A 19,213-nucleotide genomic window follows, 5' to 3' on the forward strand; every position below is an offset into this window, starting at 1 on the left:
AAATATTCTACTGTACAGGGCACCCTTAGTTTACGATGAAATTCTGTTTCTACAGCGACGTCCCCTAAATTTGTTCGCAAGTTTGAACGCACCAGTCTGTCACTAACCTACTGTAACGATGTTATAAAGTCAGAATTACGCAAAATATTTGGATGAAAAACGCTTTTCAGCAATGAATACGAAACATTAAAATGAAAAACATTAAGTACAGTGGTAATTGAGCATACCAGCTTCTACCACATATACCACGTATTCTTACACTGCTGTGCGAAAGTGATATTTTGTGCGCCGATCGTGACCATGAAACCCGCCCTGCAATTTTTTACTAGTTGCTTGTGACTGTCCCGAAATGGCTCTGCCATCCACTTTTGGGTCCTGACCCACCCCTTGAGAAATACTGGTCTAAAACAATATGAATTTACATTATAGTACTGCATGTTTGTTAAACCTGTGTAGTTCAATGAGTAACGTGCTCAATATTGAATTATTGATAGCTAAATTTGCAGTTTTACAGTTGTACTTCACTGGGATTCTCCTCACTTGCTGCCTGTTTTGTAGGTAAGCCAAAGCAGAAGGCCATGGGTAAGGCTGTTAAGACACCATCTCTAACATGGATGGAAACATTGCCCCCACCTCCCTCAATTGGACAGCTGGAACAGTGTGACCAGGATGAGGAGCCCCCAGAGAATGAGGACATGGACATCGGGTAAGTCAGACTTTAGTTTAATAAATTTGTATTTGACTACAAGAGGTGGGTAGTAATGTGCTGCTTTACTCCATTACATTTAGTTGAGTAACTTTCGAAAAATTGTCAGAGTTGCAATGCAACACACTTTTTACTCGTATTCAAGTAACAACAGTAACTGCAAATCAAGTAGCAGCAACCCAGTTGCTATCTTGTAATGAGCTTAAAATGGCAAACAAATCGGGGTGTCACAACACTAAAAACTAACTTGCCCCTCTGAGATTGCCGCCCTGGCCGACTGTCTGTGTCGCCTACAGTATATCAAAAACCACAACTATGCACGGCCACCTTACACCGAACGCGTAAGTGCTGCATGTTGGGCTGCATCTATTGAATATTTTAGTTTTGAAGTATCCTTCTAAAATGTTATTGTGTAATCAAGTATCTGGATACATTTTATTTGTTATATATTTTTTAAAATTCATTTTATTTTATTTTTTTTTGGGGGGGGGCTTAGTTAAAGAGCAATTATGAATACAAAAGAAAAAAAGCCATTTCACTTAACAATTAGCGACCAACTTTTTTTGCACTTAAATTCAGATTGAGCAGCAAAGTGTATTTTCTTGTCTCTAAACAGTTTCAGTGAGGCAATTTCAAACAAATAAAATAAATCAAACACAAAAGTATAAAAAACATAAGGCATTAATTAAAAAAAGCATAAACAGCCTGTATGTTGTGCACCTTCACTTGCGTGGCTAGCAATTTAGCATGTGGCATAATTATGACCATTTATGAGTTTACAGACCAGCTGACTAAATTAAGACACCTCGAGAGGAAGCAAAAATATATAGAAATTACACAATGCCCTAACATGAACCAATATTTTAATAGTAATGTGTAGCTCGGAACGACATGAAACCTTAATTGTTGGACGACAATGGCTACAGGCGTCACATAATGCCATGGAACACGCATGGCCAAGCTTATAGAAAACTTGACGTGCCAAATTAGTCTTTAAACATGGAAACAAGTACACCACTTCTTAAGCACGCTTCTGTGCAGCCTCCCACCAGATGAAATGTAACCACATTATTGACCAAAGTTGCGCTTAAGGAACATCATTAGGTACATAACGGACATCAAAGAAATGAGCCGCAGCTGTCAATCAAATCGGCAAATAGTCACAGAAAAAGGCAATGAACATACTGGCGTGACAAATGAGCACAATACATACTTATAAGTCACTAAATAGTATACTCACTGTGGTGGAAAGATGAACACGATCACTGCAGTGCTGTACAAGTCAATGCAATCAGTACAAGTCAATTGGAGTCACTGCTCCATGGTAGATATGAGCAATTTGGTGTTGACCTTTTTGCTCAGTCTGAAATGCACATTTGGCATTTTGTCTTTTTTTCCCCCACCTTTATTTTCCCTGATGTTGTCGCCATCTTCTTCGTTGTTGTTTAACACTGATTTCAAATAGTGTATTTTCGCCATTTTACCGCTCCTTTGATGAAATATGTGCACCTAGCATTGATGATGTTAAGCACCTTATCACCGTGCGTTTCCTCTGTTTGAGGTTCACAATTAACTCTTCCCTGCCATTAACAGGCAGCTACTGTATATACAAATAGTATCAAACTGAGATTGCCGGTATTGAATGAGTTAAAAAAGCAGATCCTCAAGGCAGAAAAAAATACTGGAGCATTTTTTGTCCTCGCAGTCCTTGAAATAATCAAGTATTCGTTGGAGACCTATCTGTGCATAGCCATTGAGATATTCCGTAATATGGTGGTGTGAGAACTATTTCCAGGTAGCGGTCAAAGCATTGTGGAGCTTAGGAACATTGCAATTAAGACACATAAAATCCACCCACTCATTTACATGAAGCGTGGCAGAAACTTCGCAGTGAGAAGAGGCAGAACACCCCTGGCCTCACATTCAATCAATGTTGACCTTTACAGAGTACGTAAAAGAGCAGCTACTTCATGCCATCTCTACCTGGTGAGCCTATTGTGCTGTTTCACAAGTTCAAACAAACAAAGTTAATTTAGGACCATTTGTTGTGGCAAAACTTGCTGTAATTTATGGTTTAAGATTTAATTTATTATTGTTTTAGTTAAAAAATATATTGTTGGGCAATATCTGAAGTTACACATTTCTATTTAATATTTTTTGCTATTAGACTTGCACGCTCTGATTTAAGAAAAAAATAAATCAGAGTGTGCTCACCAGTTACCCAGTATTTGAGTATTTTTTTTCACTGAGTACTTATTTATTCTTCCTCAATTTAGAGGACTACTTTTTACTGTTACTTGAGTTACATGTAACAGTACTCTTGAGTGCAGTTTTTGGCTTTCTACCCACCTCTGTTCTCAGGTAAACCATCATTTCGACTTACTGTCACTTCAAACCAGTACATTAATTGGCCTGAAGCCTCTGGCAACAATGGCATTCCCTTGGCTGTGGTCATTTTCTTTTGCTCTTTTTTCCAATGTGTAAACACAATAAAGCTTACTTTTCACTGTTACCACACAGCAAAGCTCTCATTCACTATTGGTCTTATCACTAAAAGTACTAAAAACATGCAGTGCAAGAAAGATCTATTTATATATATGCAATGGGTACGGAAAGTTTTCAGACCCCCTTATATTTTTCACTCTGTTATATTGCAGCCATTTGTTAAAGTCATTTAAGTTAATTTTTTTCCTCATTAATGTACACAGAGCACCCCATATTGACCGAAAAAAATGTAATAGTTGAAATGTTTGCTGATTTATTAAAAAAAAAAAAAAAACTGAAATATCACACAGCCAAAAGTATTCAGACCCTTTGCTGTGACACTCATATATTTAATTCGGGTGCTGTCCATTTCTTATGATCATCCTTGAGATGGTTCTACACCTTCATTGGAGTCGAGCTGTGTTTGATTACACTGATTGGACTTGATTAGGAAAGCCACACACCTGAGTATATAAGACCTTACAGCTCACAGTGCATGTCAGCGCAAATGAGAATCATGAGGTCAAAGGAACTGCCTGAAGAGGTCAGAGACAGAATTGTGGCAAGGGACAAATCTGGCCAAGGTTACAAAAAAAAAGATTCTGCTGCACTTAAGGTTCCTAAGAGCACAGTGGCCTCCATAATCCTTAAATGGAAGACGTTTGGGACGATCAGAACCCTTCCTAGAGCTGGCCGTCCGGCCAAACTGAGCAATCGGGGGAGAAGAGCCTTGGTGAGAGAGGTGAAAAAGAACCCAAAGATCACTGGGGCTGAGCTCCAGAGATGCAGTCAGGAGATGGGAGAAAGTTCTAGAAAGTCAACCATCACTGCAGCCCTCCACCAGTCGGGGCTTTATGGCAGAGTGAAAATTGAACATATATATAAATTTATAACATTAGACATTCCATTTCATATTGGAATGAAAGTATGACTTTTTTGACTACCCCCAGGTACCGGTATATGTTTATACAACTTGAGAAAAAAACAAGTATTCTACTTCTACCTATGTGTAATAGATTTTTTACACATTTTTTTGTGTGTGTGTGGGGGGGGGGGACACGAGAAAATATGGTACATATTTTTTCATCCCTTTCCTTGTGCATGTAGCTCAGATGAAGAGTGGTGTCCTCCCCTCCCAGAGAGGACGTACCTGATGGAGGGCTGTGAAAACAGCCCCTCCCACAAGAACAATGCCTCTTCTCCAGCCACTTCCTACAGTCACCAGTCCACCGCCACACTTACTCCATCTCCCAATGAGGAGAAGCAAGCGTCCCATGACCTGCACCGCCAACAGGAGGGCAATCAGATGTTGCGGTATGTGAGTGATTAATGCGTTTGGATGCATTACAATGATTGATTTAGTAGCCGACCCTCATCCTTTAGTGCTTCTGCGCTACATCCATCCATCCATCCATTTTCCAAGCCGCTTATCCTCACAAGGGTCGCGGGAGTGCTGGAGCTTATCCCAGCTATCTTCGGGCAGGAGGCGGGGTACACCCTGAACTGCTTGCCAGCCAATTGCAGGGCACACATAAACAAACAACCATTCACACTCACATTCACACCTACGGGCAATTTAGAGTCTTCAATTAACCTACTATGCATGTTTTCTGGGGATGTGGGAGGAAACCGGAGTGCTCGGAGAAAACCCATGCAGGCAGGGGGAGAACATGCAAACTCCACACAGGCGGGGCCGGGATTTGAACCCCGGTCCTCGGAACTGTGAGGCAGTTGCTCTAACGAGTCGTCCGCCGTGCCGCCTCTGCGCTACATGTTCACAAGTAAAACATACAAATGTATGTTAGTCGTTTGTCTAAACATGCACAAGAATGTTACAACCAAAACACTCGCCATCGGCTCTCACTGTACGAGCTGCCATGCTAATTGCTAAGCTATAGTGACATGAAGTCGCAAAAAAACAAAATAAGTTCTTGGGTGATACTTCTCTAGCAAAGTGTAGCCTGCATTTATTACACTAATGTGTTCACTGGTAAAAAATTTATATATGCTTGTTGTCTCTTTTCAAAGTGCCTTTGGAACCTACTGGTATGGCAAGTGTATTACAGTGTTGCAATCATTTTGCAGGTCCGTGTTCGACTGAACATTTTTTGCTCAAGCCTGTTTTATTTATACCCTCAACATGATCCTTCCTGTATAAATTATAAAGACAGCATATTTTCTTGTCCTGCGGACAAGTGTTAAAATAATATATTGAACAAAAATAGGCCGCTAATTTCAAAACATGTTCCACCTTTAATTTACAATAAATTCAAGAAACAAATATGTCTGTGTTCTGTCAAACATTGACCTCATGATAAAGTACAATTTAGCTTCAGATTCTGTTAATTTGCTCAGTTTTGTTACACATTGTCTTTGCAGCAGAAGGTTACCATGTGGTCCAGTGCCAGTTCCCCAGGCACCACTCACCCAGTCCAGCCCCTATAGCCAACAGCATCTCGGCTCATCAGAGGTTGGCCCACTGCAGTGCCACAGTCAGACCCAGCGCTCTCTTCATAACCCTGGGCACAATGAAGGCAGGATCAATTCAGCTACACCCGGTAAATTGACAAGTGGACATAGGGTCCATGCACACAATGCAGCACAGCTACTATAATAAAGTAATCAGACAATCTTATTTTATAACTGTAGATTCGCTACTTGTAATGCCAAAGTAGTAACCAAAACCATTCCAGTTTTTGGGGTGAAGGGTAAAATGCATTGTTCTCATGATATGTTTTTTTCCTTGACTTCTTCTCATTCAGTGCACAGCCGTCCATCCCCAGCGGATACATGCTCTCCACCGAACCAAAAAGTTTGCGTAAAAAAAAAGGCTTCCAAGAGTTCAGTATACAGGAGAGAAATACAAGGAGGTACGATTTTTATATTGACCGATGGAAAACAAATAAGCAATTGGCTCAGTATCTTTCAGCTACAAACAGTATATACGTTACATTCATCTATATACTGTATCTGTATCTATATTTGCATACTCGTGGTGTAACGATTCATTCATGATATTGATGCATCAATTTATATTCCTACAATCCAACTGGATCGATCTTTGTTCAGCAAGTTAGCCTTCCGAACGTTAAGTATATCGATTTAAATTGTTTTAAAAGGTATCAGTTGTATTGACACTAGGAAATAACGCACCAGATTTAAGCACAGCGGGCTTTGTGGAGATGTGTATGTGTTGTATTTCCAAGAAAAACGATTTTTACTTAGCTAGATTTTTTTCAGTTAGCACATGGCAGTTAGCACTATGAAGGCTACTTTCTTCATTTTTGTCAGTTTTCTTCTTCGCTTCCTTTTTTATGCCCCACATCAAGTCACTCCTTTCCCTAGTGTCCCTAGTGGTTGGATGTGGCACCACAGAATGTGTTTTTTTTTTTTTAAGCACTTTTTTTAAGTTTAAAATGTCTCTCTGGTGGATGACAGATGAGGAGGCGAGCGAGAAATTATCATTAAGGACAGTTAAGGATGTACCCCGCCTCCCGCCCGAAGATAGCTGGGATAGGCTCCAGCAGCCCGCGACCCTAGTGAGGATAAGCGGTACAGAAAATGGAAGGATGGATGTGTGTGTGTGTGTGTGTGTGTGACTTGGGGCCAATCACTGTGCACTTCGAAGCCTTTCAAGCTGTTAGCTTAGCTTCCTAGCCGCTAACAACGATGGCAGAGTACCCTCGAGGGGAAACTCGGGCGAACAAGAGGAGAACAAGTAACAGTGTCAACTACTGGACGCTGTTTCAGGCTCACATTTATGCTCCAAAGAGCAGGTTTGTTAATTTATTTACCTCTGTATGTATTATTAACGCTATTCTTAAAATATTTTCTTCATGAAAATCTCACAGTGCTTCGTTTCTAGCCCTTAGTATTCTCAAACTTTGGATCCAGCAAGGGCCACTTGACAATGGTGACATTTTTCCAAGGACCCCCTCCTAATTCTAACTACAATTAAACATCTCTTTTCGAGGGAGGAAAAATTGGCCCAACAAGAAAATTATAGCTGAAATCATATTTTTTTTAAAATAAATAATAAATATGTTGCTGTTTTTCCCTTTGTTTTATTGGAAAACAATACAATCAATCAATTACCTTTTATTCAGCAGAGTCATAGTCCATTAGAAAACACATACAGTACACAATAAGACACATAAAACGAAAGTAGATCAAGAAAATCTCCATATTTAATTACCATAATTACTTTTTACCAGATTCCCTTCCAAGAAATAACAAGAATCTAAGAAATTTCACCTGTACTGACCATTATGCAGGTATTTATTTCCCAGTCACACCGGATGAATTTTGGGCTAAAAAAAAAAAAGTTACTGAATCGTTTCGGGTCGTATCGTTGTAAATGAACCTTGAATCGAATTGGTAACTACGCATCGTGATACAAATCGAATCGTTGCTAAAACGATCGTTACACCTCTAATGTATACATTTATGTGTGTGTGTGCGTGTATCTATCTATCTATCTATCTATCTATCTATCTATCTATCTATCTATCTATCTATCTATCTATCTATCTATCTATCTATCTATATATATATATATATACACACAAGTATATAGTATATACAAGTATATAGTATATTAGCCATCGTATGCCACAGTGACGACACTGAGCAAACTTACAAGCACCTTGTTTTCAGTAAAATTATGTACACACAGCGCCCCATATTGACGGGAAAAAGACGGAATTGTTGAAATGTTTGCAGAGGTATTAAAAAAGAAAAACATATTAATCTAAAACACTCCCAACTTTGTACTCTCACGCATATAATCATTGTTTGAACTTTGGTTGTGGCAGATGGGTTGCTTATTGTTCAACACAACATTTCGTACTGTTTGATTTCAAATCATGAACAGCTTTCAAAATCTTGCATAGGACCTGTCGAACTGCGGATAGTGCAACAGACACCAAGGCGTGCATTTGGAATATTTCTACAGAGTTTGCAAGATATCAAAACGGACATTTTATCTTCTGTTAAACAAAGGCACGTCCACAAGTTCTGGCGCTTGTAGTTCCTCTCAACGCCGGTGGGTGGAGCCTCACTCGCATGGGTGAATAGTCTCCCCTAACCATTTGGTCCGGGAAGGTGTCTTTTGGAGACAGGAATCATGATTTGACGGGAAGCTGCTAATCAGATTAAGGTCCACTTGACGTACACCAGGCATTGTCCTCGTCGCAGTCTTACAGCAGGGCAGCGTGGAGGAGTGGTGTTCTCAGGTGGTTGCGAGTCTCTGTGGTGCCTCAATTTGCGGACCGCATGTCCGCTACAATATATATATATATATATATATATATAGAGAGAGAGAGAGAGAGAGAGAGAGAGAGAGAGAGAGAGAGAGAGAGAGAGAGAGAGAGAGAGAAAGAGAGAGAGAGAGAGAGAGAGAGAGAGAGGCACGGTAGACGACTGGTTAGCACCTCTGCCTCACAGTTCTGGGGACTGGTGTTCAAATCCCAGCCCCACCTGTGTGGAGTTTGTGTGTTATCCCCATGCCCGTGTGGGTTTTTTCCGGGCACTCCAGTTTCCTCACACATCCCAAAAACATGCATGGTAGGTTAATTGAAGACTCTAAATTGCCCGTAGGTGTGAATGTGAGTGCGAATGGTTGTTTGTTTCTAGCCCGCGACCCTAGTGAAGATAAGCGGTAAAGAAAATTGATGGATGGATAGAGAGAGAGAGAGAGAGAGATGGATATACAGTAGATATACTGCATGTGTCACTTTATTCTATATGTACAGTATATGAGAGCTACTGAGCTTATTGCTTGTTTGCTGCCTTTGACTCTGTTATAAAGGCTAACGATGGTTGGCAAAAAGTTCCATTTTGTATCTCATATACAATAACTTCTCGTGTATAATGCACATTTTTCCCCCAAAAAATTGTCAAAAGTCAATAGTGCAAATTATACATAGGTATAGGGGAAAATGAAAACAAATCTTTCACATTTTATAAATGTATAACGCCATCTAGAGGTTATGAAAAAGGCGTACACTTTCATTTCAGTATGCCACCACAACCTAGAGGTTATGAGAAAGGTGGATAATTTCATTCTAATATGCCACTGCCACCTCGAGGTTATGAAAACGGTGTAGCCTACACTTTCATTCCAATATGACAGGGGTCAGTGTGACTGCATATGTGTGCAGTCGTGCTCATAAGTTTATATACCCTGGTAGAATTTGAGATATTGTTTTTTAAATACGAATGATGACTGAACAACAACCATCATTTGTTAATGTTTTGATCATATGGGTAGAAGCAAAATGATGCATTGTAAAAATGCATTATACATAGGTAGAAGGGTTTTCTAGAATTTTGAGGTCAACTCTGGGGGTGCGTATTATACATGTGTGCATTGTAACCGAGCAATTACGGTACTTTTGGCAGTTCCAGCTACCTTGAAAGTGGGAAGACAATTTGGTGATAAGTGTAAATCAGATAGCGGCAATTCATTTAAGTGTCCCTGTTTTCTGAAGATAAAGACTTTAATTAGACTCAAGTGTTCTTGGGGAGGAACATCAACAACAAAAGCCAACATGGCAGCACAACACCGGCACAAACATCATAATAATTTACCTATTTTTCAGTCTATACTTCTATACTTCAGTCTATACTTCTCTCTTCAGACCTGCCTCCACCTCCAGAACCACCTCCAGAGGAGGACAAGTTTCAGGGTTCCCAGAAGTGCATGGAGGCCGGTAAAGTGGCTAATGGCTCGCTATCCTCCCTGGAGAGGAGCGAATACAGCAGTGGCAGCCACCAACGCAAAGGCTCAAGACAAAGACAAATTGAAAGTAAGATAATGTCTCAGGCTTAGTATTTTTCTTGCATCATTGTATTTCGGTGTTTCTCATACAATAGTTACAGTGGGTACGGAAAGCCAGTAGTATTCAGACCCTTTGCTGTGACACTCATATATTTAACTCGGGTGCTGTCCATTTCTTCTGATCATCCTTGAGATGGTTCTACACCTTCATTGAAGTTCAGCTGTTTTTGATTTTGATTTGACTTGATTAGGGAAGGCACACACCTGTCTATAAGACCCTACAGCTCACAGTGCATGTCAGAGCAAATGAGAATCATGAGGTCAAAGGAACTGCCTGAAGAGCTCAGAGACAGAATTGTGGCAAGGCACAGATCTTGCCAAGGTTACAAAAAAAATTCTACTGCACTTAATGTTCCTAAGAGCACAGTGGCCTCCATAATCCTTAAATGGAAGACGTTTGGGACGATCAGAACCCTTCCTAGAGCTGGCCGTCCGGCCAAACTGAGCAATCAGGGGAGAAGAGCCTTCGTGAGAGACGTAAAGAAGAACCCAAAGATCACTGTCTGAGCTCCGGAGATGGGAGAAAGTTCTAGAAAGTCAACCATCACTGCAGCCCTCCACCAGTCGGGGCTTTATTGCAGAGTGGCCCGATGGAAGCCTCTCCTCAGTGCAAGACACATGAAAGCCCGCATGGAATGCGTCCAAGTGCAGAGATATCCTGGACGAAAACCTTCTCCAGAGTGCTCAAGACCTCAGACTGGGCCGAAGGTTCAACTTCCAACAAGACAATGACCCTAAGCACACAGCTAAAATAACGAAGGAGTGGCTTCAGAACAACTCGGTGACTGTTCTTGAATGGCCCAGCCAGAGCCCTGACTTAAACCCAATGGAGCATCTCTGGAGAGACCTGAAAATGGATGTCCACCAAAGTTCGCCATCAAACCTGACAGAACTGGAGAGGATCTGCAAGGAGGAATGGCAGAGGATCCCCAAATCCAGGGGTGAAAACTTGTTGCACTTATGGCTGTGTTTGCTCAAAAGCGTGCTTCTACTAAATACTGAGCACAGGGTCTGAATACTTATGGCTGTGTGATATTTCAGTTTTACTTTTTTAATAAATCTGCAAAATTTTTGACAATTCCTTTTTTTTTCTGTCAATATGGGGCGCTGTGTGTACATTATTGAGGAAAAAAATTACTTTAATGATTTTAGCAAATGGCTGAAATATAACAAAGAGTGAAAAATGTAAGGGGGTCCGAATACTTTCCGTACCCACTGTGCATCAGATTTGGCTCGTTAGCCTAATAAATGCTTCCTATAATTTATTACAGTCATAAAAAAAAAAAAAAAAAAGACTATGGTACTGTTGATGCTATTACCTAACGTACGGTAGTATTTACCATGTGCTTCTGCAAGGGAGTTGCATACCGTATATTCTCGTGTATAATGCGCATTTTTTCCCCCAAAAAAAATTCTAAAGTAAATAGTGCGCAATATACATAAGTATAGGGGAAATGTAATTTTTTTTTCGCATTTTATAAGTCCCGCCATCTAGAGGTTATGTACACTTTCATTCTAATATGCCACCGTCACCTAGAGGTGATGAGAAAGGTGTACACTTTCATTCTAGTAGGCCACCGCCACCTAGAGGTTATGAAAAAGGTGTAGCCACCACTTTCATTCCAATATGACAGGGGTACCTATGACTGCATATATGTACAGCTGTGCTCATAACATACAGTGGCAGAATTTGTGAAATATAGTTTTTTTAAATACGACTAATGACTGAACAACAACCATCAGTAATTTCTTTATGGTTGTGTTTTGTTAAATGATAATGCTTTTCTTAAATGTTTGACAGTTTAATTTGAATCCCATTAAAATAAAATTAAATGTGTTTCACCTAGCCCTACATGTTTTCTTTAAAGAATTGCACCCATCTTACAAATTCTGCCTGGGTAATCAAACATACGAGCACAACTGTGTGTTTTCTCATTTACTAAATAAAAGTAGGGCTGTGAATTTCAAAATAAGAGAAACTAAATAAAAAGGAAGTATTACGTGTTCAAATGAAGTGCTTAACTTCAGAATAATTCTTTGAACTAAAAAAATACAAAAACAAACTAACAAAATACAGATAATATTTAATGTTTTGATCATATGGGTCGAAGCAAAATCATGCCGTGTAAAAATGCATTATACATACCAGAGATACGTACGTAGAAGGGTTTTCCAGAATTTTGAGGTAAACTTTGGGGGTGCGTATTATACATGGGTGCGCATTATACATGAGAAATTTCGGTATTTGCTTCTTTTTTTTTTTTTTGTTCTATTATTATGCTGCTGTATAGTTACAAATTATTTGACTTGAACAGTAAATGTTAAAATAAAGTAACTGTGCACTACAACATATTGATACTTTATGAAAGAAAAAGTTTCAATGCATGCTTGAACAAAGCAGCAACGATATAAGCCTAATATAACTGTAGTCTAGTCACGCTATTGTCATTATAAAATATATATATATTCTTCACTGTATTCTATAGCTGCACATGGCGAGGAGGTAATGCTGTACGGTGGTAAAGCCGGCTACCTTTCCAGGAATCAAATGTCCAGTAACTGCTCAACCACAGGAAGCTCCTCATCTCGGGCCTCAACGGAATCCCGGGGGATCAATGCGGCCAGGAAGGGCAGTGAGGTATGATACAAACAAGTTTCTTTAATTATTAAAGCATCCAAGTCATTATGAGCACGAGGGAGGAGGGGGGGGGGATGTCTTACCCCTCAGCAGGTTCCTGCATGTAAACTCACCCTGAACACACTCTGTCTTGCTTATAGCAAGCTGTGTCGCATGTTCTTCTGCTTTCCCTGACCATGCTTTAAGCTGTTTGTAGACACCCGAGTTGGAGTTTACTGTAAAACTAAACGCACAACAAAAATAATTACTCACATTTAATCTTTAAATACAAGACACACATCGTGTTAGAAATCGCCAGTTTATGCTATCAGCCCTACTGACGGCCAAACTGAGATTAGCTCACTGGAGGGATTTACCTTCAAATGAATAATATTTACACACAAACGCTGTTGTTAACACATACAGACATACAATATAACAATATTCATAGGCAAGTATTCTTCCTAATCTGAGAAAAACAAGTTTAATAAAGCTTTTTGCGATTTTCTTCTTTGACTGTTTTTTTAGCTTACTGTAATAATTATGCAGCTCCATGCATGCATTGCACCACACTGCCCCAAAGAGGCCTAGGTTCGTACAGCAGGAACAGCAGATACAGTCATGACTTTGGATAAAAAGGCAAATGCTTTCTATCTGACATGAAATCAGCCTAAAGTTTTCCTGTTTTAGGTCAATTAGGATTACCAACATTATTTCTATTTGCTGAATGCGAGAATATTGAGACAAGGTTATTTTATTTATTTATTTAAAAAATTTTTTTTTTTTTTTACAAATGTATATAATAGACAACACAGTCACCCCAGGTATGCCAATGTTTTTAGCCATGACTGTATTTATTTGTATTTCTATTATTAATATATTATTATTTTATTTGTTACTAGTTTATTTTCTGGTTGTTCTATTAAGTTATATTTAAATTTAAGTTTTGTTAGTTAAATAAATACTAAGTTTTGCAATCAATTAATAATCGTGTTTATTAATCGTGATTTCTCCCAGCCCCAGCCCTCAGTAGAGAAGTTGTGGCTTCATGTTTCTATGCTTCTTAAGACGTTATATTTTACTGGGCACAAGACCATTTGCTACTAATTCTCATACTCAGGCATTTTCATCATGCTCTCAGGCGTGTTCAATACATCATATCTAATTTGACCATCTCTTCAAGCAGCCACACTTGAAGAGATGGTAAGAAAGAATGTTTTGTTTGTCCACTCCTGAGATAATTCTTCATTGTGGGATTGCTCCTTTCAAATGCACCCACTGCAGGCTCCCCCACTGCAAGCCAATGTTTTTTATGGCATTGCAAGCTGTCCCTTACCCTTTCATCAATAACGGTAAAGACATGGCCCACTAAATATCCTTTTGAAAATCAATTAATTGTGCTGATATGAACATTTGAATTATTGGCAGTTATCTATCAAAAGGTCCTAATTGTTTCTAAGAAAAAAAAGTATTCTGACGGAATAGTTTCAAACTTTTAAAGGTCCCATATTTTGGCTATTTAGACCTCCATAGATTGACTCTCTAACATGGACTTAGTATAAAAGTGTCAATTTCATTTTAAAAAAACACCTTGGTTTTGTCATACAAGTGTCCAGAAAAGGCCCCTCTGACAGTAACTTCTGTTTGACCCAGTTTTGTGTCCGCTTTGTCCATATGTGTATAAGACTGCCCCCTTTCCTCTGATTGGTTGCCTCCGTGTAGAAGATCCACTTGTGAAAACTCACGTGTTTCTTATGTTGACAGCGCTGGCTCGGGAGCAGAGAGGCAGGCGGAGCCCTTCTTTAGTGACGTAGATAAGCCCAAGAAATTCCAATGACCTAATTTGAGGCCTCTTGGTAGAAAAAGGTCTAGAACTCAGGAATGCCTGGACGATTTTAATTCATATTTCACGTTTACTGAGGCACCATAGAGACAATATTCAATCAAAAAATACTAGAAAAAGTTGGTTTGGTAAAATATGGCACCTTTAATGCCAAAATGACTTTACAGTTAGGTATCCAAAATGAAGTTTTATGATTTGCAACATGTTTTCTGAAGATGCTATTTACATTTTTCCATGTATAGGATTCCATGAAAACTCTAACACAATGCATCTTTTTTTCATTCCTTTACAAACAGTCCATCTTTGTCACTCAAGCTGTCTTTACGAGTAATGCCACTGGAGCGAGCCTAATTAGGTTGTTGCAATTCATCAGAAGGATCTGTGAGCTGAAGTGCCAGGATGAGGCAGATATTTTGCATTCATTGAAATATAAACAAATACACAATAGCTGACAGCAAAATAAATTGTGTTATAGCTGAGATGTGTATGAATTTGTGAACATGTCAGAACTGTTGTATGTCTTTACCATTATTACAGTTGTTATAAAGACTGTCGACTGTAAGCGGTTTAATGAGTAGTGCGGATCAGTTATGCACTTGTATCCACAGAGTTTGAAGGGCAACACATGTAAATTGTGCCACTCAAACAATTTTTATTCATCTGTTCTTTACCGTTATGCAAGAAGAGTATTTCAGTGAGCCACAGCCATTTACTCTGTCAGTAAGGATTGCCTTTACTATGAATACTTAAAATTTTAACTCATCAGTAACTTTTTGAAAATAGGACTTTAAGGGTGGCTGTTTTAGACATTTACCCATATAAAACCAAGACTGCATTAAAAAAAATTGCTAAATTAGAATTTTATTTTATTTTATTTTTTACAAGTGTCTTTACCGTTATTGATCAAATTATATGAAAATGACACGTGTACATTTGGTATACAGTTCATGTAGATAACTGGGTAGTGAAGCCAGGCAGTCAGAATAACAAAAAGTATGTAATCCGTACGTTGTCTTGAAGAAACATAGTGAACACTTAAAATTTTGTTTACCAGTAATATTTTGCATCATGCATTATTTGTGATGTGTTGTTGTCATCGTGCATTATTTGTGTTGTGTTAATGCAACATAATAAACATAATTATTAACTTTCTCCCACTGCATCATTAAAATGAAAGTTTAACAAGCATAGTACCCATTTGTTTAATTTCTCTCATTTTTGTTCAACAGCTCCAAATTGAATTTGAACAACACCAAAGAAATGCAGGTTAGGCATGGCTTTTTATGAGGAAGGGGAAACGTAGTAGATTTGATGATCTTTTAAGGGGTGGAGTTGTTAAGTTTTGTGCTGTCATTTAAAGTATCGCCATAAAGCCGCCTGTGTATGTAGGAAGAAAAAGGATGGCCTGTCACAGGTCAGTCCCTGGTGACCCCAACACACATCTGGTATGGGAATGTAGCAAAAAAACTTAACAACTGAATGTCTCATTCACAGACAAACACACGCACATACATACATAAAGACAGGGCTCCCTTACATGTCTGCTGTTGGTCAGGTCATCCCCTGTGGAGTGATGAGGAACACCTCGCCCCTTTAACAGACCCTTGCTGGCCGCCTCTTTATGCCTTGCTAGGAACATGAAAGCACAACCTTCATCGCAATAAATTTTGGGGTGTTTTCACAGGAAGTCTGGATTAGGTTACCACCTTCTTCCTGTTGTGTTATGTACCTCTATCTTTTGCCCTTTGACTCAGAGACAGGGAGGTGTTGCTGTCTGGGCTAATTAATTTGACTGGGGACATCTGCAGCATTGATGTATACATTTGAGACATTCTCCAATGATTGATCATATGCACAAAATATAGGGACTTGCCATGTGATCACTGCATCAACAAAGTAAAAATGTGAGAAAATATACCGGTAGTTGTTGGGGTGTCTGAGATGCTTTGCCATTCATCCTGAGTCATGTGTGAGATCAGAGGTCACTGAAGTTATACCTGAGAGAGGGCCTGCTGGTGGATCACCGTCTCAGTTCTGGATCATTCCAAAGGTGTTTCATGAGCTAGATGTCAGGTTTTGTTCAGGATTTTCCAATAGCAAACTTAATGGACCTTGTTTTGGGCACATTCATGTTCGACTACCAAAGGGATAGAAAGATGAAACCATACAATTGTTCAAAAGGTCTTGATAAGATGAAAAATTAAGATTTAGGGGGAAATAAGCCTGATAACTGAAGATTCTGCCTCTTAATTATAAATTAACAGTAAATGTGTACTTTGGGAGCCTGGCTCTACAATCACCTTCTAAGAGAGAGTTACAACAATTAGACATCACAAAATAATGCACTAGTTGTTCAGCATGAGCTAACAAAGACAATTTGTTGTACTTACTTATATGAGTTAGACATGATAAATCTGAATTAAGAGTGATGCCAAGATGCCTCACTGTGCTGTTGGAGGCAACCACAAAACGGTCTAGAGCAGCTACAGTATGTCATTGGAGCTTCCAAATTAACAGTCCATTTCTCACCAAGGCCTTTCAGTTGTAAGAAATTGTGATTCATGCAATTCTTGATTTCTTTAAGGCATGCCTGAAGTTAGGATAACTGATTGGTTTCATCATATTTAATTAATAATTAATGTTGGACATAAAGTCTCCATAACAAATCAATTTAACAAAGTGTTTTCTATTCATATTGCCAAACTGCATGTAAAGACAGAACAGTACAGGTCCAAGCATAGATTCCTGTGGGACGCCATGACTAACTTTTACACATAGAGAGTCTTCATTACTGATATGCACAATGGGTCCTCAACCTGCATGTGTTGTATAATCAATGCAATCATTCCTTCAGCCAGTTATTAATGGTAACCACCACCTTGCATAATGAAAATAAAAATCGAAATAACCCACAGCCAAAGCCCACGGTATGCTTGGTCATGCAGAAGCACATGCATAGGTGCGCAATATGGACATTAATTAAATGAGATGTTCCTTTCATCATTTAGTTGAAGTAAGTCAGAAAAATTGCAATAAAGCAGAGATTCATAGTGGAGTGATTATATACGTAAATGTTCAGAAATACAGTATGTCAAAAATGTGATGTATTGAAAATTATAACATTTTTATTATTATTTATACTTTATTATTTATTTTATTTTTTTATTTTGCAGGAAACTAGATAAGCCCATCTGTGAAGATACGTTAACCTATGATGCCTCCATTGTTCACCATCTTTCAAATGTGGACACAATGATCTCATGAGACTCGTCATTGTTGTGAAAGAACAAAAACAGACTCTCCATCGTTTTTTGTGTGTTTTGTTTCACTATGATTATTTATGACCTATCCAGCTCACCCCATGTCCCTTGATTTGTAAATACCTGTGTCTATACCTGTTCTGTTGTTGGCTTTGGATACAGGGAAAAAGACATATATTGTATTTATGAGTACTGAAAATAAAAAAACATGATTTTAAAAAGGGTCCATTACAAAAAGAAAAAAAAAACATCTCTGAATGTGCCAACCTTTTTGGTCAAAATGTACAGTATACTTTTTGGGAAAGGCATTAACTACTGTTGCACTCTTGTTGTGATGGCCAAACAACAGAAAATAATAAGCACAAAGGAAAAGCCCAAATGTGCAGGTTCCTGCTCCTGGAAGAATGCTCTGGTCTGATTGGGATACCTGCCCCCATGCAGTCCAATAGAATGTCTACTTGTCTTGATATCCCTTGGTTTCTGTGCAGCAGAATGGTCGAGTGTGTCAGCAGACAGGCAGACTGTTGAGTTTTGATTGTAAGCCCACCTCTCCCTAGATCCTCACCTTGTCTGAGGGACGCTATGCTGCAGTTGTAGGATTACATTTATATATATATATATATAATTTCCAAAATGAAATGTCTGTTGACTGACTTTTTGTACTCTTTTTGTTTTGTAAATGTACAATAAAATGCATTTGCTGATGTATGTGCTTACTGCTTTTCTTTGTGTAGGGATGTTCCAGACGTGCATTTCAATACAGTGAGTTGAGCTCAAAATTGCAACTCTAAAAAGGCAGAAATGCATTTAATCAGCCATTGTTTAATTTGATGTTTTGCTCCACTCATTGTACCTTGTAAAGCCCTAGCCTTCTGCATACACAGTGATCACTTCTCAGCTCTTTACTGCTTTCTATTCCTCACCTAACCAAATTATTATTATTATTAGATTGGAGCAGGCATCCTATTGTTTTTTAATGATAGCTGACAGAAGGTGGCATTGGTCAGAGGTGAAATCACTTTTTAGTACACTTATGTCATACTCTCTGGTTCAGACTGGCATCTTTGGAATTGTATCAAATGTCTTGAAGGAAGTCGAATGTAGCTACCCTTCTGGGCCTGGCTCCTGGGTCGGACTTAGGGCAACGTGGCTCATACTACCGTTCATTAAATGTTTGATAATATTAGTTTAATGTCAACTAATTCACCTATCTGTCGCTTGTACCAAAACATGCAAAAGAGACCGTTGTTCACATAAAGCCATATTCTCGCATTTGCTCTTTTTTTTTATGCGCCTGGCTTACGCACTTTTCACTTTGCGCAGTCTCACATCCAGACTTAAGACAGCCATCTTGCGTAACCTGAGAATTTGCGCACAACCACTAAAGAGGCATGACTCAAGTCTGAGGCTGGGTGTAAATCATCAAGCATTTACCTGAGACTTGTGAATTTCATAGAAAACC

General features: G+C 38.9%; 1 protein-coding gene across 5 annotated transcripts in view; it reads left to right on the forward strand.

Annotated features, from left to right (window-relative positions):
* robo3 (roundabout, axon guidance receptor, homolog 3 (Drosophila)) overlaps positions 1-18,457 on the forward strand; it is a 139,844-nt gene extending 121,387 nt beyond the window's left edge. The window contains exons 21-27 of one of the 5 annotated variants that reach the window (XM_061751936.1): positions 559-706; positions 4,298-4,504; positions 5,570-5,748; positions 5,953-6,060; positions 9,832-9,999; positions 12,518-12,669; positions 17,665-18,457. In XM_061751936.1, coding sequence (XP_061607920.1) covers positions 559-706; positions 4,298-4,504; positions 5,570-5,748; positions 5,953-6,060; positions 9,832-9,999; positions 12,518-12,669; positions 17,665-17,676 — 974 coding nt within the window. In that variant the 3' untranslated portion in view covers positions 17,677-18,457. Of the gene's footprint in view, positions 1-558; positions 707-4,297; positions 4,505-5,569; positions 5,749-5,952; positions 6,061-9,831; positions 10,000-12,517; positions 12,670-15,720; positions 17,622-17,664 lie in introns of those variants that run through there. The other 4 variants (XM_061751935.1, XM_061751934.1, XM_061751938.1 and 1 more) reach the window with 4 other exon arrangements.
* Positions 18,458-19,213: the final 756 nt, after the last annotated feature.

The sequence above is a fragment of the Phyllopteryx taeniolatus genome, chromosome 17 (genome assembly GCF_024500385.1).
Source record: "Phyllopteryx taeniolatus isolate TA_2022b chromosome 17, UOR_Ptae_1.2, whole genome shotgun sequence".
In the NCBI taxonomy this organism is placed as follows: domain Eukaryota; kingdom Metazoa; phylum Chordata; class Actinopteri; order Syngnathiformes; family Syngnathidae; genus Phyllopteryx; species Phyllopteryx taeniolatus.